Source organism: Nerophis lumbriciformis, linkage group LG08, assembly GCF_033978685.3.
Source record: "Nerophis lumbriciformis linkage group LG08, RoL_Nlum_v2.1, whole genome shotgun sequence".
Classification (NCBI taxonomy): domain Eukaryota; kingdom Metazoa; phylum Chordata; class Actinopteri; order Syngnathiformes; family Syngnathidae; genus Nerophis; species Nerophis lumbriciformis.
In genome coordinates, this window is record NC_084555.2 from 41460001 (window position 1) to 41477500 (window position 17500).

The 17500-nt window shown below is 40.7% G+C and overlaps 1 protein-coding gene across 4 annotated transcripts in view; it reads left to right on the forward strand.

Moving 5' to 3' along the window:
- LOC133611818 (synapse differentiation-inducing gene protein 1-like) overlaps nucleotides 1–17500 on the forward strand; it is a 43304-nt gene that overhangs the window by 4345 nt on the left and 21459 nt on the right. For all 4 annotated transcript variants that reach the window (XM_061968965.1, XM_061968968.1, XM_061968967.1 and 1 more), the window contains exon 2: nucleotides 69–531. In XM_061968965.1, the coding sequence (XP_061824949.1) occupies nucleotides 106–531 (426 nt within the window). In that variant the 5' untranslated portion in view covers nucleotides 69–105. The remainder of the gene's footprint in view (nucleotides 1–68; nucleotides 532–17500) is intronic.

Sequence of the window (17500 nt, forward strand, 5' to 3'; positions counted from 1 at the left end):
TTATTAAATCTATTTCAGTGCATGGTCTTGTTTGGAAAGTTTCATAATGCATTATTCTGTCATTGCAGCTTACACATTCCATAACTCCATTTGGGCTCTGTAAGTATGAGCAGGACCACCATGGAGAGTCTCAGTGAGCTCCAGAATCCTCTTCTCGACAAAAGCAACAGACATGTCGTGCAGGGTTACCGTGGCGACTACCCAACCCAGCGGTACCATGAGGACAGCCTTGTGAGCAACTACTACAGCGGGACTAATGATGAGCACAAGTCTCAGCAGTTTCTAGACGCCACCTCACTTCATCTTGCGGTGGAGGCCTTCTACAAACCAAACTTGATCTTGTGTAAGGACAACGTCAGCCTCCACAGCAAAGACTCCAAGAGCGAGAGCTTTGAAACCACCTTCACAGAGAGTAAGGATGCGGTGTTGGGCGAGGACTCCGCAGAGAACCAAAGCGCACAAGGAGAGAAGGATGTAAAGATCCAGACGGTGTCATATGACGTGGAGGACGAGCAAGTTCCTGAGTATGAGGTGAGAGGTGGCGACAATTAGATATGGAGGTTAATTTGTATCTTTATTACAAAAGCTTCTTTTTGACTCTTAATTTATGTAGGTGAGTTTTATTTATATACAATTATGCTGGCAATTTAATTGAAAAAAGATTCAATGTTTTAAAATTCTGTGTATAAAAATCAGTGTAAAGAAATTCAGTGGGAAGAAAAATCAGTGTATAAAAATTCAGTGTAAAAAATTTGAGGTAAAAAAAAAACAGTGTATAAAAAATTGCTGCTTCAGAAAGCAAGACTCGCTTCCCGTAAAATAAGGCTGAAGCAATCGATCCTGTCTCAGAACCAGCCAATGAGCTGTCAAGTTTGAGGTCACGTGACACAGGTCTTGCAAAACGGCATTAAAAAAAGCAGTGAACTGTGGTACTTGGGCATGATCCGACATAATAAACACTTTAATACGGACCGCTAGATGTTTTCGAACTATAGAAATGATTCCAATTGTTAAAATCTGCACTTTTGTCATACGAGTTACTACATGTCATGAAAAAAGTGCTATATAAATAAAGTAGAAATAAATAAAGTCTGATGATATGCAGTTAAAATGACTGTGATACACAACAGTCTTGCTTTTTCAAACAGAAAATTTTTCAACACTGATTTTTATACACTGAATTTTCCAGCTCTAAATGGTAAATGGGTTATACTTGTATAGCGCTTTTCCACCTTCAAGGTACTCAAAGCTCTTCGAAACTATTTCCACATTCACCCATTCACACACATTCACACACTGATCAGGAGCAAGGGTGAAGCGTCTTGCTCAAGGACAAAAACGGATGTGACTAGGATGGCAGGAGCTGGGGATCGAACCAGAAACCCTTAAGTTGGCTGGCATTGCCGCTTCACCAACCGTGCCACGCCGACCCACTCTGAAATTTTATACACTGATTTTTTTATACACGGAATTTTTATACAGTGAATTTTGAAACATTGATTTTTTTTCAATTAAATTGTCAGCATAATTTGATGTGAAAAAAAAATAAATAAATAAATTAGTTCTCAAATTTCAAACGCAAAAATTTCAGTTACATAAATTCAGTGTCAAAAAAAAGCATGAGTAATAAAGACACAAATTAACCTCCATACAAAGAAACATGTTATGTATCGTAATATAATACAGGCCAGGAGTGGGCATTTAGTTTTCTGAGAGGTCACATGAACAACAGAAATTATTGTGGAAGACTGGGGAGCTACAGTCGCAATCAAAAGTTTACATACACTTGTAAAGAACATAATGTCATGGCTGTCTTGAGTTTCCAATCATTTCTACAACTCTTTTTTTTTGTGATAGAGTGATTGGAGCACATACTTGTTGGTCAGAAAAAAACATTTATGAAGTTTGTTTCTTTTATGAATTTATTATGGGTCTACTGAAAATGTGACCAAATCTGCTGGGTCAAAAGTATACATACAGCAATGTTAATATTTGCTTACATGTCCCTTGGCAAGTTTCACTGCAATAAGGCGCTTTTGGTAGCCATCCACAAGCTTCTGCCAACTTCTGGTTGAGTTTTTGACCACTCTTCTTGTCAAAATTGGTGCAGTTCAGCTAAATTTCTTGGTTTTCTGACATGGACTTGTTTCTTCAGTATTGTCCACACATCAGTACTTTAGGAAGACCATTCTAAAACCTTAATTCTAGGCTGATTTAGCCATTATTTTACCACTTTTGATGTGTGTTTGGAGTCATTGTCCTGTTGGAACACCCAACTGTGCCCAAGACCCAACCTCCGGGCTGATGATTTTAGGTTGTCCTGAAGAATTTGGAGGTAATCCTCCTTTTTCATTGCCCCATTTAGTCTCTGTAAAGCACCAGTCCCTTTGGCAGCAAAACAGGCCAAGAGCATAATACTACCACCACCATGCTTGACGGTAGGTTTAGTGTTTCTGGGATTAAAGGCCTCACCTTTTCTCCTCCAAACATATTGCCGGGTATTGCAGCCAAACATTAACTTTGACAGCCCTTGTTACTTTTGTAACACCGATTTGTACCAGCCTCAATACCACTCTCTGTACCTCTTTAATTGCTATTGTTCACTAGCGAAGAGGGAAGCTAACAAGCTAAGTACAGACATAAGTGGGCAAACATTCATTCACGTGAGTGGCACTGGGGGAAAAGTGGGGTAAAGTGTCTTGCCCAAGGACACATCAACAGTGACTTGGATGGAGGAAGCAGGATCCAGGATCTGGGATTTTCAAGTATTACTATAAATTTGATTTAGCAACGATCAAGGGTTAAAAGCCTACTGAAACCCACTACTACCGACCACGTAGTCTGATAGTTTATATATCAATGATGAAATCTTAACATTGCAACACATGCCAATACGGCCGGGTTAACTTACTAAAGTGCAATTTTAAATTTTGCGCGAAATATCTTGCTGACAACGTCTCGGTATGATGACGCCTGCGCGTGACGTCACGGATTGTGGAGGACATTTTGGGACCGCATGGTGGCTAGCTATTAAGTCGTCTGTTTTCTTCACAAAATTCCAGAGTATTCTGGACATCTGTGTTGGTGAATCTTTTGCAATTTGTTCAATGAACAATGGAGACAGCAAAGAAGAAAGCTGTAGGTGGGAAGCGGTGTATTGCGGCAGGTGTTGTACCGGATAACGCACCCCCGCCGTAGAATGCACCCCCTGACTGTTGTGCCAGATAACACAGCCGGTGTTTCATTGTTTACATTCCCGGAAGATGACAGTCAAGCTTTACCATTGGCCTGTGGAGAACTGGGACAACAGAGATTCTTACCAGGAGGACTTTGAGTTGGATACGCTGACGCGGTACTATGAGTACGCATGCAGCTGCAGCTTTCAAACATTTGATCGCTTGCCCGTACGTGCGTGCCGCTATGTGCATGTCACGTACGTAACTTTGGGGACTTTGGGGAAATATATGTGCTGTATGAACTTTGGGGAGGTGAACGGTACTTTGGGCTGTGGGATTGAGTGTGTTGTGCAGGTGTTTGAGTTGTATTGGCGGGTTATATGGACGGGAGGGGGGAGGTGTTTGTTATGCGGGAATAATGTGTGGCATATTAAATATAAGCCTGGTTGTGTTGTGGCTAATAGAGTATATATATGTCTTGTGTTTATTTACTGTTTTAGTAATTCCCAGCTGAATATCAGGTCCCACCCGCCTCTCACAGCATCTTCCCTATCTGAATAGCTCCCACTGCCCTCTAGTCCTTCACTCTCACTTTCCTCACCCACGAATCTTTCATCCTCGCTCAAATTAATGGGGAAATTGTCGCTTTCTCGGTCCGAATCGCTCTCGCTGCTGGTGGCCATGATTGTAAACAATGTGCAGATGTGAGGAGTTCCACAACCTGTGACGTCACGCTACTCGTCTGCTACTTCCGGTACAGGCAAGGCTTTTTTTTCAGCGACCAAAAGTTGCGAACTTTATCGTCGATGTTCTCTACTAAATCCTTTCAGCAAAAATATGGCAATATCGCGAAATGATCAAGTATGACACATAGAATGGACCTGCTATCCCCGTTTAAATAAGAAAATCGCATTTCAGTAGGCCTTTAAGTTAAAGGTAAAAGGTGATGTTATTTTTTAACTTCCAGTCTTCCTTGAACATTTCAGCATGTACATTGGTACTTTAATTCAAAAGTGTTGTGAGATAAGAGCTGTCTCTTGGCTAATTTCTATGGTAAGTTTAAGTTGCAAACAAGAATTTGACTTACAAGTATGCCTGCCATTAGATGGAGGAGCGAATGCCACTCCCATAAGATCTGTCCAAACATCTGGTCTTATAGCATTAGCTTATAGCTAGAGATCAACATAACTTTGTTTTCCAACCATTGGAATGGAGAAAGTGAGTGTGACGGACAGTACTGAAAAGAAGAAGTTGGTGATGATTTAAAGAAAGAAATCATCAAAAAACATGACAGAGTGTGTCATGACTTGGCGAAAAAATTTAAGCATAGCACTGCTAGTCTGCACCATATTAAAGCTGGAGAAGCCTAACGCCAGCCGTTGATGTTAAAATAGTAGCTAAACAGTTGACATGTATCCATGGAAGAAGCTGCTGATGGTGTGTTTGATGAAGAAGCAGCTCAAATGCGTTAGAAAGTTGGTTTTCTTTGTTAAAAACATTTTGCATGTTAAAATGGTGGTGTTTTGAGGGGCCAAGCACCAATTAAATCAATTTTAATCAATTCCAATGTGTGGCGTTGATTGGAGACACACGTGTTTAAAGTTAAGAACTCTGTCATAGAACCAATTAAGTTCGTAAGTTGAGGTACTACTGTATGTACAAAGAAACAAAAACAGAAATCATGCACACTAATTTAAAAAAAAAAAAACACTGATTTTTTATTTTATATCTGACACAAGAGAGCAGAGGCAGTTAAGGTCAAAGTTCATTGAATTCTAAAAGTTAATGGATGATGACAAAAAATAAGTGTGATGAAGTAGCTAAGGCCAAAGATCAAGTCAAGTGTAAAAGGGCAGTCTCTAATGAGATTGTACGTATAAAAAGCCGTCTTCGTGCAAAGTCAGTTAGTTAATTAAGAGGTCAAGTCTTTTTTGTGGATAAAAGTCGGCCATAGGGATGTTTTTGCATTTCCATTTAGCAACCGGAGAGACTACCAAAGCGATGCACACTCATTTTGCATTCCCTTTTTCTCTGAAAGGTCATTTCACGGAAGTCTCTCAAGTTTGGTGTGGGGTAATTGTACACTTCGGTTTTATAATTGCGTTTTGAGCAAGTGACACATGTGATCGTATCCATCCAGGCTATTGTTCTTTGGGATTACTGGCATGCTCTTCAAAGAAAAGTCATGACGGCAAAGGAGCAAAGTCATTTCAGATGTGCTAGAAATCTAATTTGACTTGGGTCAAACATGCAGCTCAAGGCGGCATTGAGCGACCCGATTGGACTACTCCTCTTCACTGGGGTGTCGATAGACACGTGGCAGCCACTGTTATCCTTTGCTAAACAAGTAATGTGGTGTGTGGCTTGTGTGCATTAACATTCACTGGAGCAGGTGGCCACTAGCGGGGGTTATTCCATGTCAATTCAAAGGGATAAATTCTTCTGACAAAGACCGCTGGAATGAAAGTTAGCTCACCAGAATAACTGCACTGACCTTTATCCTTTGCATGAATAAACACCAAACCTGCAAAGCAAAGATGGATCGGATGCTGAACATTATGTGAGAGAGGTTGTGTTTAGGTGTTTTGGTTTGCAAGTTACCAAACATGGTCATGGGGGGACAGAAAATAAATCACGATCCTTACCTGTGTTACGTCATCCCATGAATAGGAAATACCACTCTTTACGTTGTTTCTAAGGATGGGTACCAAATTCAATCATTTATAGGCACCGACCAAATTATGTCGGGACTACTGAGTATTAATTAATGTAAAATCCAACCGTGCATATTTCGATCCCTTTGATGCTAGATAATGTTGCAATTTTCCATGCCACCAAAGCCTGTTTGCCAGATATTAAACCCTTGAATGTAAAGTAAGGCTCCATTTTTCAAAATGCGTTATCTTGATGTTAATTTCCATTTATTTTATAAAGTACATTTTAACCGGAACAGCGAGTGGATAGTGTATATTACACAACAACGGTCTTACTTACATTTTGAAATTACATTTAATCCGGAACAGCTAATATATCTGTCAAGTAGAGGTGGTGCGAACCCCAAGATGCATAGACGGCAGGCTTGGTGCAGGAAAACATGATTTAATGTCCAAAAATCAAGAAAAAACACAAACCAGGAACCAGCAAACAGGAAACGAGGAACAAAAAGACAGCAAGCTGCAAACAGCTACAGGATACAGGATACAGCTTACAGATAGTAGCTTACAGCTACAACGACAGCGACAATACTCCAGCACTGACTGGAGGGCAAAGCAGGTCTAAATAGCAGCTGGCTGATTGACACCAGGTGTGGCCAGGTGCCAATCAGCCGCAGCTGAGGGGAAACAGCGCTCAGGGAGACGAGCAGGAAACTGAACCAAAATAAGAGCGCTGACAGGCAATAAAAACAAACAGGGGAAAAACCAAAACATAACTTAACTGTCAGTGACAAACCAGACAATATCCGTGCATTAACAATTTTAGCACAGTGTTTCTACTTAATAGCATTAGTGATTTTACATGGCGATTTGGTAACGGTAACTACAACTATGACACACGTTACAATCAAACAGCAGATGTGTAATACTGTAAGTACAGTCTAAACTTTTTTTACGATGCAAAAAAAATACTAGCTTTAGCTTAATGGCAAATACTACTTCCTTAGTAGGCAACACACCGTAGTCACTACTGCAATCTAAGTCTTGGAATTGCAGCTTTTCAAAGTCCATTCCAAAGTAAATTATATAATATTGCAAACGAGACTCAGCGCAGTTATCATAATCAGGTACATTTTAAATGTTACATTCAAAAATATGATTTAATTATATTAACAATTGACATTTGTTAACACCCACAAAAGTACGACAAATTGATATACTTGAATACCAAGATCGATTACCAGGTACAAGAAATTGGTACCAAATCGATTGAAATGTGAAAGGTACCCAAAACAAGGGAAATTATATTGTACAATGTCCCAGGTGTTGACTTCCATCTTGAGCAATTTATTTTCACAGGCTTTGGGACAGATAGAAGGGTTGCTAGACTCGTACACAGGAAAGTCAAATCTAGTTTTAAAAAAAGGAAATCACAGTGCATTTGGAAAGTATCCACAGCGCTTCACCTTTTCCACATTTTGTTATACTACAGCCTTATTCCAAAATGGAATAAATTATTTTTTGTCCTCAAATTCCCATATGGTATAGTGGCCAGACGGAAGGAATTTCTTAGTAAAAGGTTTGCCAAAATGCAGCTGAAATATTTAGACCATGAGAAACAAAATTCTCTGGTCTGATGAGGCAAAGATTGAACTATTTGGCGTCAATGCCAGGCGTCCTGTTTGGAGGGAACCAGGCACCGCTACAGTGAAGCATGGTGGTGGCAAAAATCATGCTGTGAGCATGTTTTTCAGCGGCAGGAACTGAGATACTAGTCAGGATAGAGGGAAAGAGGAATGCAGCAATGTGCTGAGGCATCCTGGATAAAAACCAACGCTTCTCATCCAACCTGATAGAGCTTGAGAGGTGCTGCATTAAAGAATGGGCGAAACTGCCCAAAGATAGGTGTGCCAAGCTTGTGGCATCGTATTCAAAAAGACTTGAGGCTATAGTTTCTGCCAAAGGTGCATCAACAAAGTATTGAGCAAAAGTTGTGAAAACTTATGTACATGAGATGTTTTTATAAAATGTTTTTTTGGTTTTTTTTATGATTTTGCTACTTTTCCAAAAAATAGGTTTTCACATTATCTTCCGCCTGTGTGCAGCTGGGATAGGCACCTGCACCCCCCCTGACCCTGTAAGGGACAAGCGGTAGAAAATGGATAGATGGATGGCATTATGGGGTATCGTCTGTAGAATTTTGAAGACACAAATTAATTTATTCCCTTTTAAAATAAGGCTGTAAGTGTCACAATTGAGTTAACCAGAGTAGAACCCCATCACAGAGCAAAAAAACATTAACAAAAAGCACACTCAAAAGGAGTGAGGAATATTAACTAAAGTTGCACACAAAGGTGTGGAGAAACAGAAATCGCACACAAAGGTGTGGAGATGTAACAGTAAACGCTACACGGCAACGCCAGGACTGAGCCATAGGGAAGGTGAAGCGTGAATGGAGCCAAAGCAGAGGAGACGTACACGAATGGAAGACCCATCATGAATCTACCGGCACCGAGTGAAGGAACTGGAGAGCTTAAGCAGTCAGGACGAAATGACTATCAGGTGTGCGCCTCAGTGGCACTGCAACAAAAAGAAGATAGGTGACAGCATAGCTGCCAGATTATGACAGTAACATAACAAAATGTGTAAAAAGTGAAGTGCTCTGAATACTTTCCAGATGGACTGTATATTCCAAAGTTGTCAAACTCAAGGCCCGGGGGCCACATCTGGCCCGCCACATTATTTTATGTGGCCCGCGAAAGCTTAGAAATAATATGCGTTAATAAAATGCTTAATCTTTTCTTACTAAATATATTTATTTCTCATTTGACATTAAAATCCTGTACTGCATGCAATTGCATATCTTTTAAAATTCAATATTATCAAAATCTAAATATCATATTATCATGTATTCCAAAAATATTGTTTGTTAAAATAAAGATAAATACTGTACTTCAATATCTGCTTGATTTATGATTTCAAGACAAATTAATAATACAATTGTTAACGGTTAAATTCCGCCGAGTGAGTTTTTACTGTAAAATCAACTTTGGTACTTTTTTTCCCCATATACAGTAAGACACTAAAACATTAAAAAACTAACAAAGAAACCATTGAAACAACCAGATTTTACGGTAAAAAAAAAAGGCAGCTCTGTTACACGTATTTTACCACTAAAAACAGTGCTATTGCTTTTGCATTTCATTCCATTTATTTTATTTTTTAATATGCTATAAAAAAAAAAAAAAAAGGCTTTTACTGTAAAAATTCTGGTGACTGAGCTGCCAGTTTTTAAAGTAAAATTTAAATATTTGTTTTGCCGCTTATGTAAAAAAATATATAGTTAATGTATTATATATATATATGTATATATATATACACACATGTATATTCATATATTACTCATTGTCAAATGCGGCCCTCTTAGGGCAACCATAACTGCGATGTGACCCTCAATGATAACGAGTTTGACACCCCTGGTATATTCAGTTGATAGGAACACAGTTTTGTTGATTCATGTAATTTCCTACATGTGTACGACTTGTTCAGAAGGCGTAGTTCTCCAGCCCACCTTTAGGGAAGTCTTCTCCTCTGATTTTGGATCAAAATTGGCAATTCAACTACCATTTATTGGTTCCAACAACAAATGTGACGTTTGTGAACCAGTCAAGTTTTTTTAACTGTTCTTTTCAGTGAACAATTAGAATGTATTTGTGGTTGCGAGCTATTTGTTTATGTGATATGCCTTGAAACTGCCTTGGGAAAAAAAGCAAGAAAAAAAGAGAGCGCAATAATTTAGCACTCAAATTGATATAGTGTCCTAATTTATATCGATATTTTTTGACAGATTTTTTCAATTTTAGGCTATATTTATATCGGTATGGATAAAGAGCTCTTGTGGATTTTACAGTAAAGTTGTTTTCCACGTATCCTTAGCCTGTGTAGTTTTATTGGAGTTTTTGTAGGCGAGGAAAAGTCCCACTGTCAAAGTATAGTGTTGTTTTGGTTGGACCCCAAATGTAGAGGAGGCAGGTAAAGCAAGAGCAGGAAAATGTTTGATGCCAAAAATTAAGCATAATGTTAGATAAAACACAAACTCACATGAAGCGATGGTACGGTGGGCGCACAAAAAGAAAGTTGCTACCAAACTAGAGGCAGAGAACTAAACACAAATACAGGGAGATGACAGGAACAATATTAAGGTGCAAATCAACGAGTGGGCGCGAGTAGCCCAGGAACGTGCAAGAGTCACGTGCAATGTGTCAAATGGTAAGAATCGAAGTTTCCCAGCTGGAGGCACTCTGCTTTATTGGCCTAGAATCTAATCAGCAGCAGGTGTGCTGGACAGTTCCACCTCCAGCTGGCGTGATGACATTTGAAGATAGAAAACCTGTGCTCCACTGATTAACACAATGTACATGCAGACTCTGAGCTTGTGTCCAAGACCCATGACAGGATTTTGCTTTGAATGACAGATGTCCTGACGGAAACTTTTCAGTCACTTTTATCAAGCAAGCAGAGAAAAAGTGTCTTTAATATGCCCAAGTCAATGTCAGTGGCCCTGAATGCAGCAGTCATTCTGTGCCTTTATCAAGTGTGGCTATCAGGATTAATGCAGATCAGCACCCACTGCTTTGCTCATGTGTGGTTGCATGATGGCGGTTATGAACAGCTGCTGTTGTGATGGATCACACACCCACCCGTCCAGGTGCACTGTGTTCATAAAGCAGATAACAGGGAGCCACATAATCTTGTCTTGGCACAGACAGCTGTGGGATGATTTAGTGGGGCCACTGGCACTTCATCTAATGTCTAAATAAATAAGGTTCACACTCTAAATAGATCTTTTTATTGTGCAGGAGAAGGTAAAATACAATGCCCCTATTTCTTGAAATATTTTTAGCGTACACATCCGTTTGTCAATTGAATTTTTAGCTGTACGGATGGGTCACTTGCTCCATACAGTACCGTACACATTAGGTATATGATTTAATGAGATGCAATACAAAGCTACATTACAAATGTTGACATTACAAAGATAATCCTACCCATTTTTGATAAACACTGAGATATTTATTAGACAATATGATGTAATTTGGTGTGTAGACCTACTACGTCATAAGGGAACTGTTTCTAAAATATTAGAAACAGCACTTGGTCTGAGGCAGTGCAGTTTTACAACATTGAAAACCACTATGATAACATGTTCAACTACAAATCATGGTCATTGACAAAAAACATTTATCCTACATGGCATCATCTAGATTTTTCTCATGCATTTTGGTAGTGAAACAGTTTAATGCACACCTAAGAAAGTAGCTGTGAGTGTTTCAGTACTGAACAGTATTAAAGGCCTACTGAAATGCGATTTTCTTATTTAAACGGGGATAGCAGGTCCATTCTGTGTCATACTTGATCATTTCGCGATATTGCCATATTTTTGCTGAAAGGATTTAGTAGAGAACATAGACGATAAAGTTTGCAACTTTTGGTCGCTGATAAAAAAAACCTTGCCTCTACCGGAAGTAGCAGACAAGTAGCGTGACGTCAGGTTGTGGAGCTCCTCACATCCGCACATTGTTTACAATCATGGCCACCAGCAGTGAGAGCGACGATTTCCCCATTAATTTGAGCGAGGATGAAAGATTTGTGGATGAGGAAAGTGAGAGTGAAGGACTAGATGGCAGTGGGAGCGATTCAGATAGGGAAGATGCTGTGAGAGGCGGGTGGGACCTGATATTCAGCTGGGAATGACTAAAACAGTAAATAAACACTAGACATATATATACTCTATTAGCCACAACACAACCAGGCTTATATTTAATATGCCACAAATTAATCCCACATAACAAACACCTCCCCCCTCCCGTCCATATAACCCGCCAATACAACTCAAACACCTGCACAACACACTCAATCCCACAGCCCAAAGTACCGTTCACCTCCCCAAAGTTCATACAGCACATATATTTCCCCAAAGTCCCCAAAGTTACGTACGTGACATGCACATAGCGGCACGCACGTACAGGCAAGCGATCAAATGTTTGGAAGCGTACTCACGGTACCTTGTCTGCGCATCCAACTCAAAGTCCTCCTGGTAAGAGTCTCTGTTGTCCCAGTTCTCCACAGGCCAATGGTAAAGATTGACTGTCATCTTTCGGGAGTGTAAACAATGAAACACCGGCCGTGTTTGTGTTGCTGAAGTCGGCCGCAATACACCTCTTCCCTCCTACAGCTTTCTTCTTTGCTGTCTCCATTGGTCATTGAACAAATTGCAAAAGATTCACCAACACAGATGTCCAGAATACTGTGGAATTTTGCGATGAAACAGACGACTTAATAGCTGGCCACCATGCTGTCTCAAAATGTCCTCTACAATCCGCGACGTCACGCGCTGACGTCATCATACCGAGACGTTTTCAGCAGGATATGTCGCGCGAAATTTAAAATTGCACTTTAGTAAACTAACCCGGCCGCATTGGCATGTGTTGCAATGTTAAGATTTTATCATTGATATATAAACTATCAGACTGCGTGGTCGGTAGTAGTGGGTTTCAGTAGGCCTTTAATAAAGCAGTGGCTCTTAAACTTTTTTCACCAAATACCACCTCAGAAAAAACGTGGCTCTCCAAGTACTATCATAGTGACAAACAATAAAATACAGTAGCGTAGTAGGCCTAAGTATTTATTAAAAACAAGGCAGATTTTTTTATTCAGCAAATATATTTAATATGTGTTGCCACTGACACAGTTTAAACAGTAAAATTGTGTTTGAATAAAGGAAAATAGAGCACTTTAAACAAGCAATTCTTAGGCTGGGGGGGGGGGGGGGGGTTGTTGATTGTGGCAATATGCAAGACAACTGTTATAAAGCTTTCAGTTGCATGGATACAATGATCTGTTGTTAATTTCTTACAGTATATTGAATTGCTGTGTCGTGATACAGTATAACTTTAAATGGCAAAATCAAGCGATAATATCATGCCATGAGTTAGACTGGGATTGCCACACCTACTACTTTAAGCTTGTTGTTTGAATACACTGCCTTCAACCCCAAAATAATCATAACTACTGTATGTCAGAATTTAAGGTCAATGTTGATATATATTGGGCACAATACAGATAATGTAAATCACTGTAAATCTAATGTATCCTGGTGGGATTCAATTCAACAGTGTCTGACAATATCAATAAAAACCAAGCATTATCTTCGTAAGCCAAACATTCATTAATAATTACAGCCAGTATGTATTTAGCACCAGTTTGATTGTTATGAAAGGACTGGATTGTTCCAAAGTAGATCAAATATTGGATTGCGTTTGAGCATTTCTACCTAAGGTTGTGTCCGGTGAGTGTATACAATGCCCACAATGGCCCAGTCCACACAGGATTGTTGAAAATAAAAATGTGTCCACACATCATATCAATAAATAGTCACACCCAGACCAAAACGAATCACCAGGTGAGAGCAATGTAATACATATTCCAAACCTACAAATACTGTAGCGCTGTAGGCAGACACAGACAGAGCCAGCTGACACACAAAACTATAAAAAAAGAAAGAGTGCATGTGCTCAACAAAAACAAACATAAGAACAAGATGACAGGGAAGCATACAAGAAACCCAGCTTGTCATTGGGTTTAAATGAAATTCAAGGTGTGTAATTGTGTAGGCATCTTCTGTTGCACGTCTAGTTGATTGACGACGAGGTTTTGGTGCAACTGTAGCACAGACAGTTAGGTTGTCCAACATTGTTGTTATGGTTATCGGTTGTTCTGTGCAGAATTGTCTCTTGCTCTTCTGGTTAAGTGACAGTGACTTGGCGGCGACATCACGGTTTTCATAAAGTAGTTGTTTGCTTTTCCAAATGGCAATGACAAGGCCCATTTGTCAAGTTGTCCCCCTCTGGAACCCGCTCTCAAAAAATATTGCACTGAATGAATTTCTCATTTATCATAAATCATATTCTGAAAAAAAATGTACAACTGCCAAAAAGGACAGGACGTCAACAGGTGTTTTAAAGAACACCTCGGCTATGTAAATGATCAGTACGGAACTCAGTGTTCTATGCTTGCTAGCAAGGTTAAAATGTTTGTCAATGCAATGATCTGCCAATGTGTGTACAGTTCCTCTACACAACAGGAGCACTTCTTTGTTTTTCGGAATTTGCTGCAAAAATGTTTGTCTCCCAAGTTATGAACTGAACTAGGGGCAGTAATGGTCATTCCCAGGATTGGCCGCCAGTTTACTCGCCTGTCATAAAGTATAACTATAGTTTTTAAGACACAAAATACAGCTCTGACCTGAGGATGTGAGGTATTTGCGAGCGGAAATACTCCTCAATCCTATCAAGATTAACCAGCAGAGCAGCAGTTACCATGGAAACCTGAGCAATATGGCACATCGACAATCCCACCTTTTAGAGGAATATATATGCCATTGGGTAGAAGCAGGAAGGAGACATTTTGAGAGGAAATATCACCTTTTCTGGGATGGCCACTCGAATCGGTTTTCTTCGCTTCAAACAATGTGGACTGTAAAATAAATTTAAGACGGTCAATCTGAAAATTGAAAGCAGTCTTTATTGATAATTTTTATTTAGACAAAGTATGAATCGCTGAGGAAGACAGCACTTGTTTTTATTAACGCACCCAGAACACCGTTGTCATGTGTATAAAAGGCCTTTCTGTTCCGTTTTTTTTTTTTTATTTCTGTGTGAACAGGGACTATATTTTGCTCCCACTTTCTCTTTGCTTTGATTGATCTGCACAGAAAGTGAAACTAATGACATGTTGAAACCTTCTGCCCAAACATCCACTCTGTGAGTGAAGCAAGGCCACAGCTTCTCAAAGGTCACACGAGCGTTCTCATTGCCATCCTCATTTCGCTCCGCTAGAGTCGATCGATGTCTGTCTGTCATTAATTAGCTCGCTCAGTCTTAGTGTTTGGACCACAAGTAGCATGTTGCGGCCAAAGTGGAGGAGGGGAAGGGCGATGAAGTGCGAGTAGCAGGCGGTGGTCTGGCGTTCTGCAGAAGCAATTTAGCACATAAATGGCAGTGTCCTCTCCTCTGGCTGTGTCCCTGTCACCTCGCGATGACGGAACAATCCGTTAATCCTGCCTTATCTGTCAGGCCGCTCAAGGCTGTTGACAGAGGCACCAAATCCACTCTGGTTGGCTAAGCACTTCCTGTGATGCGGAGGTCCAGGAACAAGGCCAGGATAGAATAGCAAGTATCTGTGCTCCAGCTCCATCACTGCAAATACAAACTGTCTCCCAGTAGGAATCATAAAGTAACTACAAATAGTATGTTATTTTTAAGGCAGTCTCAATTTTTAGTAGCGTATCAATAAAGATTAATCGCCAAATTTATCTTGAAAGCACATGCTCCTTTTTTAGCTGGGCTACTCTCAATGCACCAAATGTAAACTACAACAGTTTATTACGCACAATATTGAGACAAGAAAACAGTAACCAAGGCAACATGTTGGCATTGGCAAAAATCTTTGTCATTAATAGAAAATAACCAGGGCATTCGTTAACCGAGATACCAATAATACTAACTTTTTTGACCAGTAATTGTTTTAAATTTAATGTATGTTTGTATTATTTTCATTATTACTATTATTATCGTGCACAATTCAAAGCAGTAGTTTGAAAAAGCAGTTTTTATATTCGGGATCTGCAGCAAACCATGCAAATCAACAGGAAATAACTTCTCCGAACGAGTCAGATATTTTTTTTCCTGTCACTCACAGACACCAGTAGTACTGGATGGTCTTGAAAATGAGGGTCGTACCATAGTCAATTCAGGACAGTCTGATTTCCGGGTAATTTCAGTACTTTAAAAAATATGTCTCATTTGTAATGTTAAAGCTGTAGTTTCACAAAGTTTTAATGGAGAGGTAACTGGACTTCTTCTCGTACTACCTTTGCTGGCGACCGTGCCCTGGAATGAGAATGTACACAAACCTTTGGTATAATAAATGTCAAATAGCTCACTTAATTTAAAGGGGTTACCAAATGGGTAATGGAGTGAGGCAATACATTTAAAACACTTATGTGTGGTCTACGTAACATGTAATGGTGGTCCTTTGGGCAAAATGTTGCATGGTTGATTTTTTAGGGACCATCTTCAAACCGCTGTCTGACCGTCATTTCAGGATTCGCCATTTTGTGGGCGGTCTTACTTACGTGCCTCCACTTTGACTGCGTCTTCTCCCCCCATCCGCCATGTTGTAATTTTTAGAGCTTCCATATCAAGTCCATTGACAGATGTAAATTTGAACTATTTGCTTCTTTGTATTAAAAATGGCAACAGTGGAGGATGCGTGGGCATGTACGAGTCAGTCTGCCCAAAACAAGAGGATAGAGTCTACAACGTCAGACTACAATGGCTGAGTCGCGCAAAGCTGTTTGGGTAAATCGTTACCATATATGGAGATATCCACTGATGTCACCAATGGGAGAAACTAATTGTATGAATTCCAAACTGCTCATTTGGAGGAAGTATGAAGGAAGGCAAGATTATTTTATAAATATATTTGCCTTGCCTCCATGTTTTGAGTTCAAATTTTCTGTATTTATGCAGATCTTAAATACACAAAAACAGGTTCCAATAGGTAAGAAACGTTTGTTTTGCATAAGAGGTCCCCTTTAATATGAGTCTTAAGATAGAATATTTAACAACTAAGCTCAGTAGTTGCTTTGTCCATCCATCCATCCATCTTCTTCCGCTTATCCGAGGTCGGGTCGCGGGGGCAGCAGCCTAAGCAGGGAAGCCCAGACTTCCCTCTCCCCAGCCACTTCGTCCAGCTCCTCCCGGGGGATCCCGAGACGTTCCCAGGCCAGCAGGGAGACATAGTCTTCCCAACGTGTCCTGGGTCTTCCTCGTGGCCTCCTACCGGTCGGACATGCCCTAAACACCTCCCTAGGGAGGCGCTCGGGTGGCATCCTGACCAGATGCCCGAACCACCTCATCTGGCTCCTCTCGATGTGGAGGAGCAGCGGCTTTACTTTGAGCTCCCCCCGGATGACAGAGCTTCTCACCCTATCTCTAAGGGAGAGCCCCGCCACCCGGCGGAGGAAACTAATTTCGGCCGCTTGTACCCGTGATCTTGTCCTTTCGGTCGTAACCCAAAGCTCATGACCATAGGTGAGGATGGGAACGTAGATCGACCGGTAAATTGAGAGCTTTGCCTTCCGGCTCAGCTCCTTCTTCACCACAACGGATCGATACAGCGTCCGCATTACTGAAGACGCCGCACCGATCCGCCTGTCGATCTCACGATCCACTTTTCCCTCACTCGTGAACAAGACTCCGAGGTACTTGAACTCCTCCACTTGGGGCAAGATCTCCTCCCCAACCCGGAGATGGCACTCCACCCTTTTCCGGGCGAGAACCATGGACTCGGACTTGGAGGAGCTGATTCTCATCCCAGTCGCTTCACACTCAGCTGCGAACCGATCCAGTGAGAGCTGAAGATCCTGGCCAGATGAAGCCATCAGGACCACATCATCTGCAAAAAGCTGAGACCTAATCCTGCAGCCACCAAACCGGATCCCCTCAACGCCTTGACTGCGCCTAGAAATTCTGTCCATAAAAGTTATGAACAGAATCGGTGACAAAGGGCAGCCTTGGCGGAGTCCAACCCTCACCGGAAACGTGT